Source organism: Carassius gibelio, chromosome A19 (genome assembly GCF_023724105.1).
Source record: "Carassius gibelio isolate Cgi1373 ecotype wild population from Czech Republic chromosome A19, carGib1.2-hapl.c, whole genome shotgun sequence".
Lineage (NCBI taxonomy): Eukaryota > Metazoa > Chordata > Actinopteri > Cypriniformes > Cyprinidae > Carassius > Carassius gibelio.
Window position 1 is genome coordinate 6011777 of NC_068389.1, and position 14985 is coordinate 6026761.

The 14985-nt window shown below is 38.4% G+C and overlaps 1 protein-coding gene across 2 annotated transcripts; it reads right to left on the bottom strand.

Moving 5' to 3' along the window:
• Positions 1-222: 222 nt before the first annotated feature.
• On the bottom strand, positions 223-12416 carry lin28ab (lin-28 homolog Ab). 2 transcript variants are annotated; one of them, XM_052534020.1, is made up of 5 exons: positions 11994-12416; positions 10773-11073; positions 9532-9707; positions 3991-4169; positions 223-2710 (listed from the first exon to the last, which is right to left on the bottom strand). In XM_052534020.1, the coding sequence occupies exons 2-5, from the start codon at positions 10780-10782 to the stop codon at positions 2488-2490; spliced, it is 588 nt and encodes a 195-aa protein (XP_052389980.1). In that variant the 5' UTR covers positions 10783-11073; positions 11994-12416; the 3' UTR covers positions 223-2487. The 2 variants fall into 2 exon arrangements, with proteins under 2 accessions (XP_052389980.1, XP_052389979.1); XM_052534019.1 differs by lacking the exons at positions 10773-11073; positions 11994-12416 and adding an exon at positions 10415-10677.
• Positions 12417-14985: the final 2569 nt, after the last annotated feature.

Sequence of the window (14985 nt, forward strand, 5' to 3'; positions counted from 1 at the left end):
TTCATTTGATTATTCACATTCGATTATCAAAAAAAAAAAAAAAAAAAAATTCCTAATATCACAGCCATAATTTACAAAGTTTGTTATATGTATATAATATGTATATATATTAGTGAATGGGTTTTGAATGGGAAGCAAGCTCATCTACATCTTTGATGGCCTGTAGTCAAGTACAATGTGCCACACAATAGAAAACCACCTGTGAAAGAAACAATGCCAGCATAATCAGAAAAAGATATTTATTCACTAGAAAGCAGTTATCGATGTTAAAACTACAATAGATTTTTGGGCACAACCTTCTTGCCATGCTTTGTCACGATGACCTGAACATGACAGCTCTCTGAAACCAGTCAACATGGATCACTCCATAAACCAGATCCATGATATGTGTTTGCCATATTCAATGCGGCTACATTCTTTGGTCACCAGAACACTAAACATTTGTGCCTTCATCACAAAAAGTGGAACAAAGCGTCCTGACCGCACCTGAATGACGACACCAAGACACCGAACATGAAGGGCTTCATATTTGTGCAGCATCTGGAGCCCTAAGCATCAGCGAGCAACACAAAATGACAATTATTATAATACAACAATCAAGATCACCAACATTGATTATCCTCTTCATTAATTAGAACCCAACAAGAAATAATTAACATAGTCCCGAGTTAACAATCTCAGGGTACATTACAGTAAAAATAATAAAAAGTCAACTGGAGCAATATTACAGTTGCATTTCGCTCATGAGTCGGTCCAAACCAAAAAAAATTTAAATAACTCAGACACATTTGACCAAAACTGACTCAGTGCAGCTACATGGCAAACGATAACATGTCCAAGAAATTAAATACATTAAACCTAGAAAAATAAAAGTACACACACACACTTCTCTCTCACACACTTAAATGGACAATGTTCTGTTAACATGTCCATTTAATATATTTCAACACACCCTGAGGTAGATTTGTATAGATTCAAAACAAGTTACGCATCTTGTTCTCACGTTAAATAAAGAAACAATACAATAAAATATTGAAATGATAATAGAATATACAATAATGGTATGAATATATGGCATAAGAATACAATGAGAAAGAACCCTTCACATCCCTTAAACTGACCCATCCACCCAACACTACATTCAACGACTAACACCTACTCCCACCTGATAACATACTTAAACCTCTTCAGATTATTAGAAATAAATAAATACATCAATCAGAAAAACACCTGTGGAGCAGTGACGCGCTGTTAGTTTAGAGGTTTAACACTTTGAAATCAGTGTTTTCAGAAAAGAAAGGCCATAAATAAAAACGAGTGCATCACAAAATCCTTCTCAGCATTGCTTACACTCACCAGCTGTCAATCAACTCCCTACTACAGTTAAAAACATTATCAAACCTGGAAATGATTCACAAACACAGTCTGAGGTCAGAGTGAACGGCTACAAATAAATAAAAAAAGGTTTACAGTTGTTATTTACAATAAAGTGAGATCAAGTCAGGATCTCCTCTTGGAATGAGCTTTAACAAACCTGATATAGTGTCTCGTGTTACGTTTACATAAGAAAAAAAAAAGAATATTATAATTGTCTTGGCTCTGGTTTTCAAATAGCAGGGATTTGGTCGATTTCTTCAGGCAATCCCCACATCTTTAAATGAGAGCGAGCCTTTGTTACCATTACACAGCATTAAATGATCCAAGAAAGCCACTGTGTCTTTCTTATAGTAACTAACTAATGACAGTGCAGTCAACATACTCCCACTGGTGATATAGAGAGACCGAGGTCAAATATGCACGGACAGATTTTGAAATCAGAAAAAGTCTCAGTCAGTATGGTTTCGTCAGTGTACAGGGGGATGACTACATGAGTTTCCCGTCAAAAAGCAAGAGAGTGATGAATTTGAGCAGTTTCACCACTATCCAGGCTTATTGCCATCTGTAAACATGATGCATTTGATTGTTTCGGTTCAAATCTAAGACACTTCGAAAAGCTAAGGCAGAAAATAAAACTCTCTCTTACACATTGGCTTCACACTCTCAGTGGCAGATCTCAAGAAAACGGTCAAGCACAATATTTTATCCTAAAGTCAACAAACTCTGAATGATAATTCCTCTTTTTATGCGAGAATTGTGAGTCCTAAAGTCCTAACATAGGTTTTATTTTAAGCAAAATATGCCTTTTAAAATTCTGATTTCGACATGTTTTTGTGAGATTTGCCCTCTATTTCATGATTATCCATCTGAAATATCTGCTTCATCCCAAATCTTTGTTGACGACTGTCAAAAATGAAGATGGATGTGATGGTGGTACAACATTCAATATTAATTTAATCCGGCTTTATAATTTCCTGGCTAAAGTACAAAAGTGAGCGGCCACATTCATTTCTGCTGTTAGAAAAAGAAAAACCTGAGTTAGTTTCAAAAGCAGCTTTCCGTTGAAACTTCTTGATTGGTTGTTGTGTTTCCCTGACAACCTTCCCCCGACTAATCAGAGCTGTCGGGAGGAAAGGGGGCGTGGCTCATGTCCTCCTCTTCTCCTGTGGTCGAGGTTGTTGATTTTCCCTGAGATCCCGGTGACAACTGCTGTGCTTTGATTGGACAGTTGGCCACCATGTGGGTGATGCTTTGGCAAAAATGGCACTTTTTTGGCTGAGGTGGCAGCTGGCATTCTTTGGCGTGATGATTCGGCCCTCCACAGTTGAAGCATCTGCAATAGTGCAGGAAAACAAGTGTTATTTGCAGCAAAGATCCCTAGAGGGCGCCAAAACTTAAAAAAAAAATGGGTCACTGAGCTAATTTACATGCAATTGTTATCATCCTGTCTTGTTTATAAAATAATTTAAAGGAGAATAACAAAGTACATCAACCGCACTAAAGAATCCAAGACAAATTTTCAATGCAAGATAATATTGTATAATTTATTCGCTCTTATGATATTCAGAAGAATTTGTGAAGAGTGAAGATGAATAGAGATGGATGCAAATAAACTAAAAAAAATGACTAAAAAGGATGCAAATAAACAAATAGAGTATAATAGTTTAGTATAATATTCACAAATTATTTATAAGTTGCTAAAAAATAAAAAAAATCCAGGTTGGTATGAAAGCATTTATTGGCTTTACAAATAACTTAATTGAAATTATGGTTCACAAGATGTGTGTTATATTTAAAGTATTCTGAAGCTGTACTCCTAATACTGATATTACTACATGCAATATTAATGTTGTATTAAACTTCACTTTATTACATACGCACCATCTACTAAGAAAAGGTTTAGTACGATGCATGAATTTCACTTACAAATATAATAAAAGTCACCATTTTGGGTTAGCGACTCATTTAAATGAAAGCTTCCTGTGCATTAAAGGCCATCCGCTCTCGATATTGTTGGGGGTTATTGATCGGCCGGAGGAAGGAGGTGTGGTGTAGAGGAGGTGGGGCATCTCTTTGGCTCTTTGTTTCAATATGTAGCATGACCTTTGCACTTTGATCCCTGCTGCGCACCCCCACATACATCACACCTCAGGGTTGCCATGGCAGCAGTCACCTCTGACCTTTCTCAGGCACCTACATCTGTTATTAATTAAATGGACAGGATCTGCCCCTCCGTCAGGAGACACGGGCCCAGAGAGATGAAATATCAGTGACAAACGGCAGGAGAGGGACGTGGTGTTAGCACATGTTGAATCGGGTGTCTCTCACAGAACTGCAGCAAAGCCATCACCGTCATTCATGCACAAGTGTGAAAGCTGCTCTCGCTTCGATCCGGATCCACATTCAACCAACAAGCACGATCAGACGTAGCTTATCAATAACCTTCGGCGTGGGGGCGGGTGACTCTGTGTGCCTACATTCAGAGCCATGAGATTTTAAACCAGCAGCTCAAGTCACCAACACACAGGGTGGGGGAAGAAAACACATCTCAGACATCTCTGTGTTCTTGCAGAAGAACCACAATGTCCAGGTCATGTTGTGAACGACACTCACCGATCTCCTTTTGAACGGCGTTTTTGGGCACCCTTGGGTCTCTTCTCACTGCCCACGCATGGCGCCCCACCGGGCCCCGTCACCCGTAAGGACTCCAGACCCTTAGAGGACCTCTTGAAGGTGAACTCCACTGCTTCTCCTTCCTTCAGACTGCGGAAGCCCTCCATATGAAGCTTGCTCTGCAGAGACGGGGGAGATGTGATATATATAGGGTCCATAAGGGTCCATTTTTCAAAATGTAGGTTTAAACAGAATTTAAAAGCTGAATAAGCTTTCCGTTGACTGTATGTTAAGATCGGACAATATTTGGCCGAGATACAACTATTTGAAAATCTAAAAATAGTGAGAAAATCACCTTTAAAGTGGTCCAAATAAAGATCTTAGCAATTCATATTACGCATCAAAAATTACATTGACATTTACGGTAGGAAACGTACAGAATATCTTCATGGAACATGTTCTTTACTTTATTTCCTAATGTTTTTGGCTTAAAAGAAAAATCATTAATTGTGACCCATTTTATGTATTTTTGACTATTGCTACAAATATACCCCAGAGACTTGTGACTGCTCTTGTGCCCTGGGGTCACATTTATACTGTGATCCATCTATAAGTAAATACCTTTATGAATATAAATGTTTTCATGATTACCAACTCATTTCTCCTGCCATTAGAAATGTGAAGTTTTTAAATATTTGCATGACTATACATTTACCTAATATTAAATATGCATTGGGTAAAGATCTTTTTATGCCATGTATGAAATGTTATAATTGTGAATACTCATGGTGATATATGCATAATAAAAAAAAAAAACTATATTTACAATATATTCAAAGATTTGCACAGTGCTTTTCACAGTACTAAATGCTGTATGAGTGCAATAAAATGCAATTATTACTTCAGATACAACACACCTTAGATAGATCAAGCTTCACATTTTACCCAAAGCCTCACTTTGTGCCACCTACACAGACACACATTTTATTAAGAGTCGTGTTTTGTCAAAGCACTTTAACATCATCATTTGTCCGTGAGGTTTGCGATCCTGAAAGAAGTGTTAGAATGGCATCTCCCCTGCCCCCAATACACAGCCTTCGAAACCGCCTCTTCACTTAACACTCAGGTCTCTATCAATTAACGTTGAACATTTGCATCCATCAATGGATGCTTCTGAAACTCAAGACTAGCAGCCTACTGGCAAACTACTGCAAGATATAACGCAGATACATGCTGTGTTCACAATCCAACCAGACAATGCAATGCATCTTAGCAGACATGATGTTACTCAAAACTATATTCAGATCAACAGCCTACCATCACATTCAGAGATCACAGCAGACCATTTTAGCAGCTATAACATATAAAGCAATGAAATGCAGCTATTGGTGTGAATGGGACGGGCAGATGAGCTTCCCCAAAATAACTCTCAGTTCTGAGGGTCTGCAGTGGGAAAAGGTGGGGGAAGATCACATTCCTGAGATACTTGCTCTATAGGCGCATGGAAATAGGGCTTGAGAAAATATCTACCTTTAAAAACAACCTTCTGCTTGTACTCTTAACAAACAACCATGCATCAAGATCATCATGCATCAAGTTGACTCCAGCTTTGGTGTTTGGAGAACAATTTGCTTTGGTCGGTCACCTTAAAAGCAGCGCTTGTAATAAAACTGCTTATCTTCTCGCCAGGACATTCCTTGGGATAATGTTTTTAGTCTTTTAAACATTAAACTCTTAATGGCCTGTCATAAATTCCACACATTCTCTCAGAGCAAAACACTGGACTGCGTTTCTTGTGTAACGAAGTGTAAAGATCGTTCACGCAGTTGTTCAAAACATGCATTTTGTTCAAAAGATGGTGTTTTGAAGAACACTGTGGCCCGAACACATTGGATTTTTTTTTTTTTTTTTTTTTTTTTTTTGTGTCCATACGAAGAATACACTTGTGAAGCATCGACGAAAGCAAGTCATAAAGTTAAAACGTGTTTTACTTGTATAATGGAACTGCTTCATTAAAACAACAGCAGCTCCGGCTCACTGCAAATATATGTCTGTGGAAACATTTCTGCAAAATGATATGACATTACTTCTTGCATGTTCGTGACTATTTCAAAGTAAACATTTCAAATGCACTGTAAAATGCATCACTTAAAATGCATTGAGGTTTAACCGAAACAAATGAACATGAATCTGACAAGGTTTTATTATTTTGTTACAGTACATTGATTGGCTGTGGTATGTTTTGCAGCTGTTTGAAAATATAATTTCAGGTGTTCAGCACTCTAATATTAATGCTCTCTCTTGTATGAAAACAATGCATCACCTGCCCTAAACCTCACTGATAGTGTTATCAAAAGCAAACGTGAGATTAAAACACATTTGCTGAAGCAAGCATGCCATTTGAGCTCGTTTCTACAAATCTTTGAACCCTTTAATCTGGATTTGTTTCACAGGATTCGCACTAGAGCGCACATCGTCCACATCACACGTGCAATGCTGTACCAGGTGCGCTACCGAGCAAGTTTACCATGTCAGAAAACTCATAAGGAGCAGATTACCCCATTCATACATTACAATCCATTAGTTTACAAATAATGCATTCGTTTAAAAGTGTTTGGAGGTCATAAACAAGGATCAAATTGAGAGGGATGGCATGTTTGTCATTGTCGGGCCATTTCAGGCTCCACAAGGAAAATATATCTTATAAATCATAGTCCATTTAGTAAAACTAACTGTTAAATTAAACAAACGGTGTAATCATTAGGACTGCACGATTATAAAAAAATTAAAAAAAAATCATAATTGTCGATTATTCCCTTAAATTTGTCATTGTCATTATTATCACGATTATCACTATGATGTTTATACCATTGTTTGATGCCAACTGCATGCTGTATTTTTATATGGAAATAAATAAGCTGAAAACACTAACTGAAAAACCCTCAAGATAACATGTAGAAAGAAAAACGCATCTAAGCACAAAGAATAGTATAACTGGACTATGAACGATTACTTGCCACTTTGAATGATTATGTAATTGCGGCACCCATAATTGTAATCATGATTAGAAATTGTATTAATTGTGCACATTTTAACATTGAGCCCAAGGGGGAAAAAAATACCTTGACTGCCTTTAAAAATGTAGTTTTTATAAGAGGCTGATCATTTGAAACAATGGTGGTCCACGCTTCGTCTCTCACACGACGTCAGGTTTAACTGACACTCATCTCTCAGAGGGGGGTGGATCGCTGGCAAAGGAATCAGCCAAAGCGCCTCCCAACCCCCGTCAAGGCTTCCTGAAAGCGTCCCGCTCCATCCCTCTCCGCCCTACTCTTTTACTACAGAGATTTTTATGAATGAGTTCAGCTAACAACCCCCTCCCCCCAAATAACCCCGCCCCCCACAGCACCCTTTCTCCAATCTCCTGATCTCCATTCCCAGCATTCTCCCTCAGCATGTCTTTCAACTATTTTTCACCATTAATTATGAAATCTCTCTTTTCGGTGATCTCTGCACACAAACACCATTCATTCAGTGATTCTCTAAAGTCTAAGGAAGGCAGGATTTCCTCCTGCGGGTTTGACAATGACAGTCATTGTCTTTTTAACCAGGTGGGTCCCACAGCAGTCACCCTACTCGAAGCATTATCAATATATCCACAGGAAGAGTCTCCGGTTTGAGCACTGGTTCCCGTACGGTTATCAAAACCATACAACCTAAGCATAAAGAAATCTTCCTCCAAACACAAAGTGTTGATGAAGAGGACTAAACAAACACGCCATGCTGCGCTGATGTTCCCATCTCAGTTTAACAGACCTAAAGACAATGTGTGCTCAGCTCGAACACCCTCCGTTCATCCTCGCAGACAGCCATTCTGGAGGACACCAAAGACCTCTTACTTGGAGCGAGACAGAGAGATCACTCGACACCGTATGTCCACAAGATGCTCTAATCTCTGGGTAATTTAACACAATGACCTCAAGCCATGAGGCAGCAGCTCATTTGGCTCAGGGTGATAGGTGATCCACTGTTTGCCGTCTTGCTGCTTGTTCTGGGGCAATAGCTTGTTGAATTATTGCTGAAGGTTAGTGTTCAGGACTAACTCCACAAAAGGATTTTTACATTTAGCACGTCTGCAGAACAAATCTGAGTGATATCTGATATAATAGTCAGAGGTTTTACTTTTGAGCTTTTTGTCTTGATTTATAAGATGGTGCAGACAAGGACATGTTGAGCCAGGACTTGAACCTGTGAGCACATGTACATAATGAGCCAAACATAAATGACATGAAAAAACACCGTTTGGGACGGTTTTATTTACAGGAGAGCACCCAAATCTACACACAGTAACAATAAAGCGACACTTTTCAATTTGCCATCTATTTCAGGCCAATCTTTGGAAGAAATTTGAAAGGACAGGGCTGCATTTAAAATACAAACCAAAGATAAAACCTAATAAAGGTGAAGTGGGACCACTGTTCAATTTAAGTTTTTGCCTTGAATATTTTATTCATTTTCCCTCTGTACAGTGTAGAGTTTTAGCCATTTAAAAATAATGGCTAAGCTAATTTGGCATTAAAAATAAAATATAAAGTTTTTTTTTTTTTTTAATATAAGTACAATGTAAAAACGTACACAATAAGTACAATGTACTAAATTATTAATTAAAAAGTACATAGTAGTTAAGGCCACTTAATATAAAGTGGGTCCAAAAATACTTAAAATAAATCAGAGATTTCCCACTCTCTGTATTCACCCTATACAAAATCGAAACCCTTGAACTGACTTCCCAAACTATGTTCAGAATAATAGTCGCTTGTTTATTTGCATAAATATTAAATAAAAGCACACAAACCTTAGCTTACTGTCCTCTTCAAATCATTTTAGTCCAATACATACATTCTACATCTATAAAGACCACCAGAAATGGGGAAATTTCCAAATAATCAAATTATTGAAATCATAAAAAAAAAATGTAATCACTGGACAATATATGCATATTATATAACTAAATAAACAAAGGTCTCAGTTAAAAGCAAAACAATAGCTTTACAACCTGGTGTCAAAAAAAAAAAAAAAAAAAAAAAAGCATTTAAAACTCTAAAATATTCTCCCAGACCCCTAGAAAATAAAAATAAAACCATCTACACACAAACCAACAAGAGACCTGAAGATCACAAACGCAACAGATCAGCATACAGCCAGCTCTAAACCCCTATACAGCTTAAAAAAAATAATAATAAATAAAAAAAAAACAACAACGAGGTTTCTTTGAACGACTGAAGAACCTTCATTTTTAATCATTCAGATTTTGATTTAGCATCGTTCAAATACTCAGGCATTAATGTTCATGCATTAACACCGAACATTAAATTATAGCTTTATAAAAAGGTAGAAAATAATTATAAATGCAGCCTACTAATACTGTAAATATTTAATTTAGCAGAGTAACCCGTGTTTATGTCGTGAGAGGAACACAGGGACAGAGGAAGGCCTTACACGGGACCCTCCGTTAAAAACGACAGCATCCACTGCTCTCACCTGATGGACGAACACATCCAGGGGGGTGTCCAGACAGATGCCCTCCCGGTGGGTCATGGACAGGAAGCCGAAGCCCATCCGCACGTTAAACCATTTACAGAGTCCACTTCCACGGAGCGAGCTCGAGTCCTCCTCGGAGCTCGCGGCTTCCTCCTCCTCGGTCCGTGCACAGCCCCCTTGGTGAATCACAAAAACAAGAAAATCACAACTAACTCTACGAACAAAAATATCACGCTATCGAAAGTGGACGAAACGAGTGAACCCGTGGACGCTTACGCTGCGGTTTCGACATGAAGTGAATTCATCACGCGCTCGGCGAGAAAATGCCAGAAGCTAGGAGCGAAACACGAGCGAATGACTCTATGGATGTTCGCTCTCAAAGATATATATTCTCTTTGTTCAGCACTTGGTTTACACGATCCAAATGCATGCTTTTATGATACAAAATAAAAGGTTTATTTACATAAAAAAATAAACGCACAATCTGTCTAACCTGGGTCTTCAACAGGTATCATCGAAAATCCATTTCAGTTCACTTCGTCGATGATTTTGAAGACAGTAATTTAAGTTAAAACGGAAGAATTCCACTTTCCTCAAGAAATAGATGTCTTAAATTGCAATAATCAATCAATGTGGGAAACGCGCGTTCAAAACTGGGAATATTGCTGTCAAACCATGAGAAACCAGCGACTTCTCAATTATGTGAATCATCAGTGATATAAAGAGATCATCAAACGACATTATTATTATTATTTTAAATAAACACCCCATGCAGTTCTCTCTAAGCGCTATGTTTTATCATTAAGTCACACACACACAGAGTTGATTTATCAGTGCGCGCTCTCAGTAATTAATCATAAAGCAGAAATGTGCACCCGCTCACCTGTGTAATATTGCTCATAAACCGAGCCCATTTCACCCATCTCGCCCATCAACCTCCAAACAAATCCCAAGAATTGAAAAAGCTTCAGGCTTTCCTCCACATTTCAAAACTCCAACTAAAACAGAACAATTCAAAACTACTTTACCCAGGCCAGAAGGAACGAACAAACAAAAGATTTGGGGTTACAGGTTACATTTTAACGGTAACGACGCGAATATTCCAGGGCTTCTGGGAAGAGTCCTTTGTAAAGATCCCCAAATCTGAAAGACAATGCAGGAGCTCCGTCCCACCCCCTCTTCTTTATCCCTCTCTCTCTCTCTCCACTGACCCCCCACTGGAAGATCACCCACGACCTCACCTTCAGCCATGTCTCCAGGATGTCTTCAACCTCTTCTTGCTTCACACCACAAGCGCAGATCATTGGTTAAGCCTCCCAACAGCATTAAACAGACTGGTCAGTGTTGGTTCCGGAGTGAATCACAGGACTCGGGTCACTGTAGCATCTCCTCTGCTTTAGGTCATGATGCTCAACTCCACCGAGCTGATGAAGTGCACATTTCTGCGACGATAGGGTCCAAATTTGCCAATGGGCCAATCGCAGATGGAGAATGTCAGCTTGGGGAATAGGAAGTGCCCTCCCCTCTTAAACCCTCAGTATGCTGACACACACACACACACACACACACACACACACACACAGCGGATGGACAATGAGACAGCAATAAAAGCCTGACCGCTTTCTAAACAACTAAACATTGATTTGTTGCACTCCATTCTTCTCATCTAAAATAATGTGTAGTTAATTACTTTCAAAATATAACATCATGAACAACATTTTAAATATGTTTTTTTAGCATGCCTATATGACAGTGTTATTTATAATATAGTTCTTCTCACTACGAAAATGTGTCACTAATGAAAATGTATAAGGAAAAATGTGAAGGTGGTTTTGGATTATATATTTTTTAAAGACATTCCATCAGAACGCAATTTTTACCATAGGCTTAATAATATGTAGAATTTATTAATTTTCAAAATTTTTTTCAAATACCAAAAGGCATGAAATAAACTCATCAGTTAATATGTCTCTGTAGCTAATGATGTTGACAATGGTCAAAGATGACAGCAGCTCTGGTTTGGGCTTCATGAAGCCACATGTCCGCACAGTCTTATTGTTCTCACACCTCGAGCAGAAACCAGGAGAACAATGAGACACCGAGCCGTGTAAATGTTATTTAATTGATCTCTGACGCCAGCGCGTAATGAATGTGAATTGCGTCGAGCGCCTCAAACACTCCGCAATTTACAATTACATTGATCTGCAAAACTTCTTGAAGCATGAAGCATAATAATACACAAATAATAATTTATTTAAATAGCGTTGTTTTTGTTTTTGCCAATTAGAATTTCTTTATCCCTTATTATTGTTATTATTTATTTATTTTTATTTTTTTGAAGGAAATATTCATTTTTATTTAATTACTGCATATAATTCATATGTACAGATGGACTATTTCTATTGTGATTTCTATTTGTCATGTTTAAAGCTCTGTGGTTGATATCATGAAGTTCTTCTCACCTGTGTGATTCAGACGCGGATTCGCCAGGGGCAGCATGACTTGAAATCATTTCATTTCTCTTTGTTGTTAAATCAACTAAATAATGATGATTGGTATCCAGCCTTGGGAGAACCTAAAAGCGTGAGTCCAATATCCCCCTCCTCGAAGGCATTTTATAGCGCACGGAGCATTTGCGAGTGAATGAAGGAATGAATGAATGAGGAGCAGTGAGTCAGTCGGGCTCCTGCTGTGGTTCTGCTCTGATGACTGTATTGGGATTGTCACGCGCCCCGTCACCCGCAAACACAATTAAAGCCGCATCCACTTTCCAATGAAATATTCATGCAGGATTCTTGGATGCCGTTCATCAGCTTCCCAAACACACTCTCAACAAGAGCACAGGTTGCTGACTCATGTCAGAGGAAACAGAACAGCACCTGCTAGTCTTGTTAGTCATAAAGCTTCAGCTAATTAAACACATCGAACAGAACTTGGGCATGCGCTTCTGTGGGTCACGTGACGCACTCGATAAACGCCAATCAAAAGTGCAGCTGGAGCTCTGGCTCTGTGTGGAACACTAGCTCACTGATTCACGCGCATTATTAAAATACAAATAACTAATTAAAGAAAGAAAGAAAGAAAGAAAGAAAAAAAGAAAAGCATGTGAAATAGTTACAGTATCTAATCATATCAAACAGTAACAGTACATTGTTGTCACATAGACTCAGTAAATGTATAAAAGTCACTCGAGTATTCCTACACTCTCAGAAAAAAAAAAAAACTGTACCTTTGTACCATACCTTTAAAAAAAAAGCATTTTAGTGCTTTAAAGGTACAATTAAAAAATGCTGGGTTGTTTCAACCTAACTTTGGGTCAAACATGGACTAACCCAACCTTTGGGGTAAATTTAACCCAAAAGTCGGTTTAGTCCATATATGACCCAAAGTTAGGTTGAAACAACCCAGCATTTTTTAAATGCTTTAATATGCTTAAAAATGCTTAAAAATGCTTAATATGCTTTAATATGCTAAAGCTAAAGCTTTTCACAATGCTTTAGAATATTAGCATTGTACTCGACAATGCAATATGTGAAAAATGACCATACACTCACTGAAACATGATTAAACTCATGTGACAACATAATGCCTGCATTAAGTGTCATTCAAATATAACAGAAATACAGTAAAAGCCTAAAATGACGTACGGTGTCAGGATGTTGTATGGTAGAACATCTTTCTTGTCATAGAACCCCTAATCTTATATATGCATTTTCCCAAAGTCAACATATGACAAGTGAACAGGTGACAAAGCAGCTGGCTGCATTTATGCTTCCCTCAGGGAGATCATGAAGACTGAAGGACTTCTATGGAGATCTCCTTAGTAACCAATGGCCTTGACTCAGTTTCTGAAACACCCTTCAAACTGCCCCTCAACACATAAAGTGAAAGTGACGTGACATTCAGCCAAGTATGGTGACCCATACTCAGAATCCGTGCTCTGCATTTAACCCATCCAAAGTGCGCCTCAGTCGTGTTATTGCCGGCCGAGACACCCACAACCCACATCGTGGATCCCACAATCCACAAACCCACAACCCTAGGGTTAGGAGTCAAACTCTCTAACCACTAGGCCACGACTTCTCCACAATGAAATATTTCAGTTTACTGTAACATGTATATATGTTTATTTGCATTCTTGTGATCAGATGTTGTACTTAAAGGAGTAGTTCACCCAAAAAAATGAACAATTGCTGAAAATTTGCTCACCATCAGGCCATCCAAGATGTATATGGGTTTGTTCTGGAGATTTGGAGAAATTTCGTATTACATCACTTGTTCACCATTGGATCTTCTGAGTGAATGAGTGCCACAAATAATCCACATTGAGCAAAAAGCTGTATATTTGTAGGAAACAAATTTATCATTAGGGCAGTTTAAATTTAAACTGTCTAACTCCACAGGTCTTTAATCCATAGCAATGCTTCCTCCATTGAAAAAGTGCTATTCACTATTTTCTTTCACTATTTTGGACTGTTTTGGCTTGCAAAGTATGCTTTATTTTTTGCATTTTGCTCTCCTGACTCAGACAAGAAAGCTTTTTCTTGGGAGAAAGCAATAAAATGGAGAAGACTCGAATCTTAATGATGGATTTGGTTCTTTCAAACATGCAGCTCTTACTTTCACAAGACGTATGATAGACTGGATTGATGTGGATTACTTGTGGATTAGTGTAATGTTTTTACCGTCTCTCATTCTGACGGCACCCATTCACTACAGAGGATCCACTGGTGAGCAAGTGATGCAATGCTGAAGCTCTCTAAATCTGTTCTGATGAATAAAAAAACCCAACTACATCTTGGATGACCAGAGGGTGATGACATTGTCAACACATTTTCATTTCTGGGTGAACTATTCTTTTGAAGAGCTTCAGCAATGTGTTTACAAAATAAGTCTATTCCACGGTGTAAGGACCTTTTTTGAAATATTTGAGTGAAAATAAAATGAAATGAAAGGAAGCTTGGCCACACTATTGAGAATCAGGGTCATATCCCAAAGGGAACAATGTCAGTTCAGTTCTTTCTCAAAGACCTCAGGGAATCAGTGGATAATCAATACTTGGAAAGCAAGTGTGAAACAGTGGATCGGCCAGTCACATCTAGGATCTGATTTCAGTGATTGTGTCTGTGAGTCATGACAGTGATGACAGTGAAGGATGGGACTCGTCCTCTGACTCACCGTCAGAAACTGGAGTACTGGAGCAATACAGTCCAACAGTTTCTTTGGTCACTCCTGTATTTCTCACCTATGTTCAGATCTGCAGAAGAACAAGGCTGAGTGGAAACGTTTTGTTAGTGTGGGCAGACTAAATATCAGCTATTGGTGAAATCAGAAACAAAACATGAAGTACGGTGGTTTACAGTTTCAGCACCCTGGACAGCTCTACATGGGATTTCTCTGAAACGTACTGTACGTGTCTTGTATATCACAGCTATTTAAAATCTCTTAAGCATC

Excerpts from the sequence above, each read along its gene's own strand:
- lin28ab (XM_052534019.1), bottom strand. The coding sequence starts at position 10,463 with ATGGGCGAGATGGGTGAAATGGGCTCGGTTTATGAGCAATATTACACA. Across the intron at positions 9,708-10,414 it reads TTATGAGCAATATTACACAG|GGGGCTGTGCACGGACCGAG; the intron begins GTGAGCGGGTGC and ends TGATTCACCAAG. Across the intron at positions 4,170-9,531 it reads TGGATGTGTTCGTCCATCAG|AGCAAGCTTCATATGGAGGG; the intron begins GTGAGAGCAGTG and ends CCGTCTCTGCAG.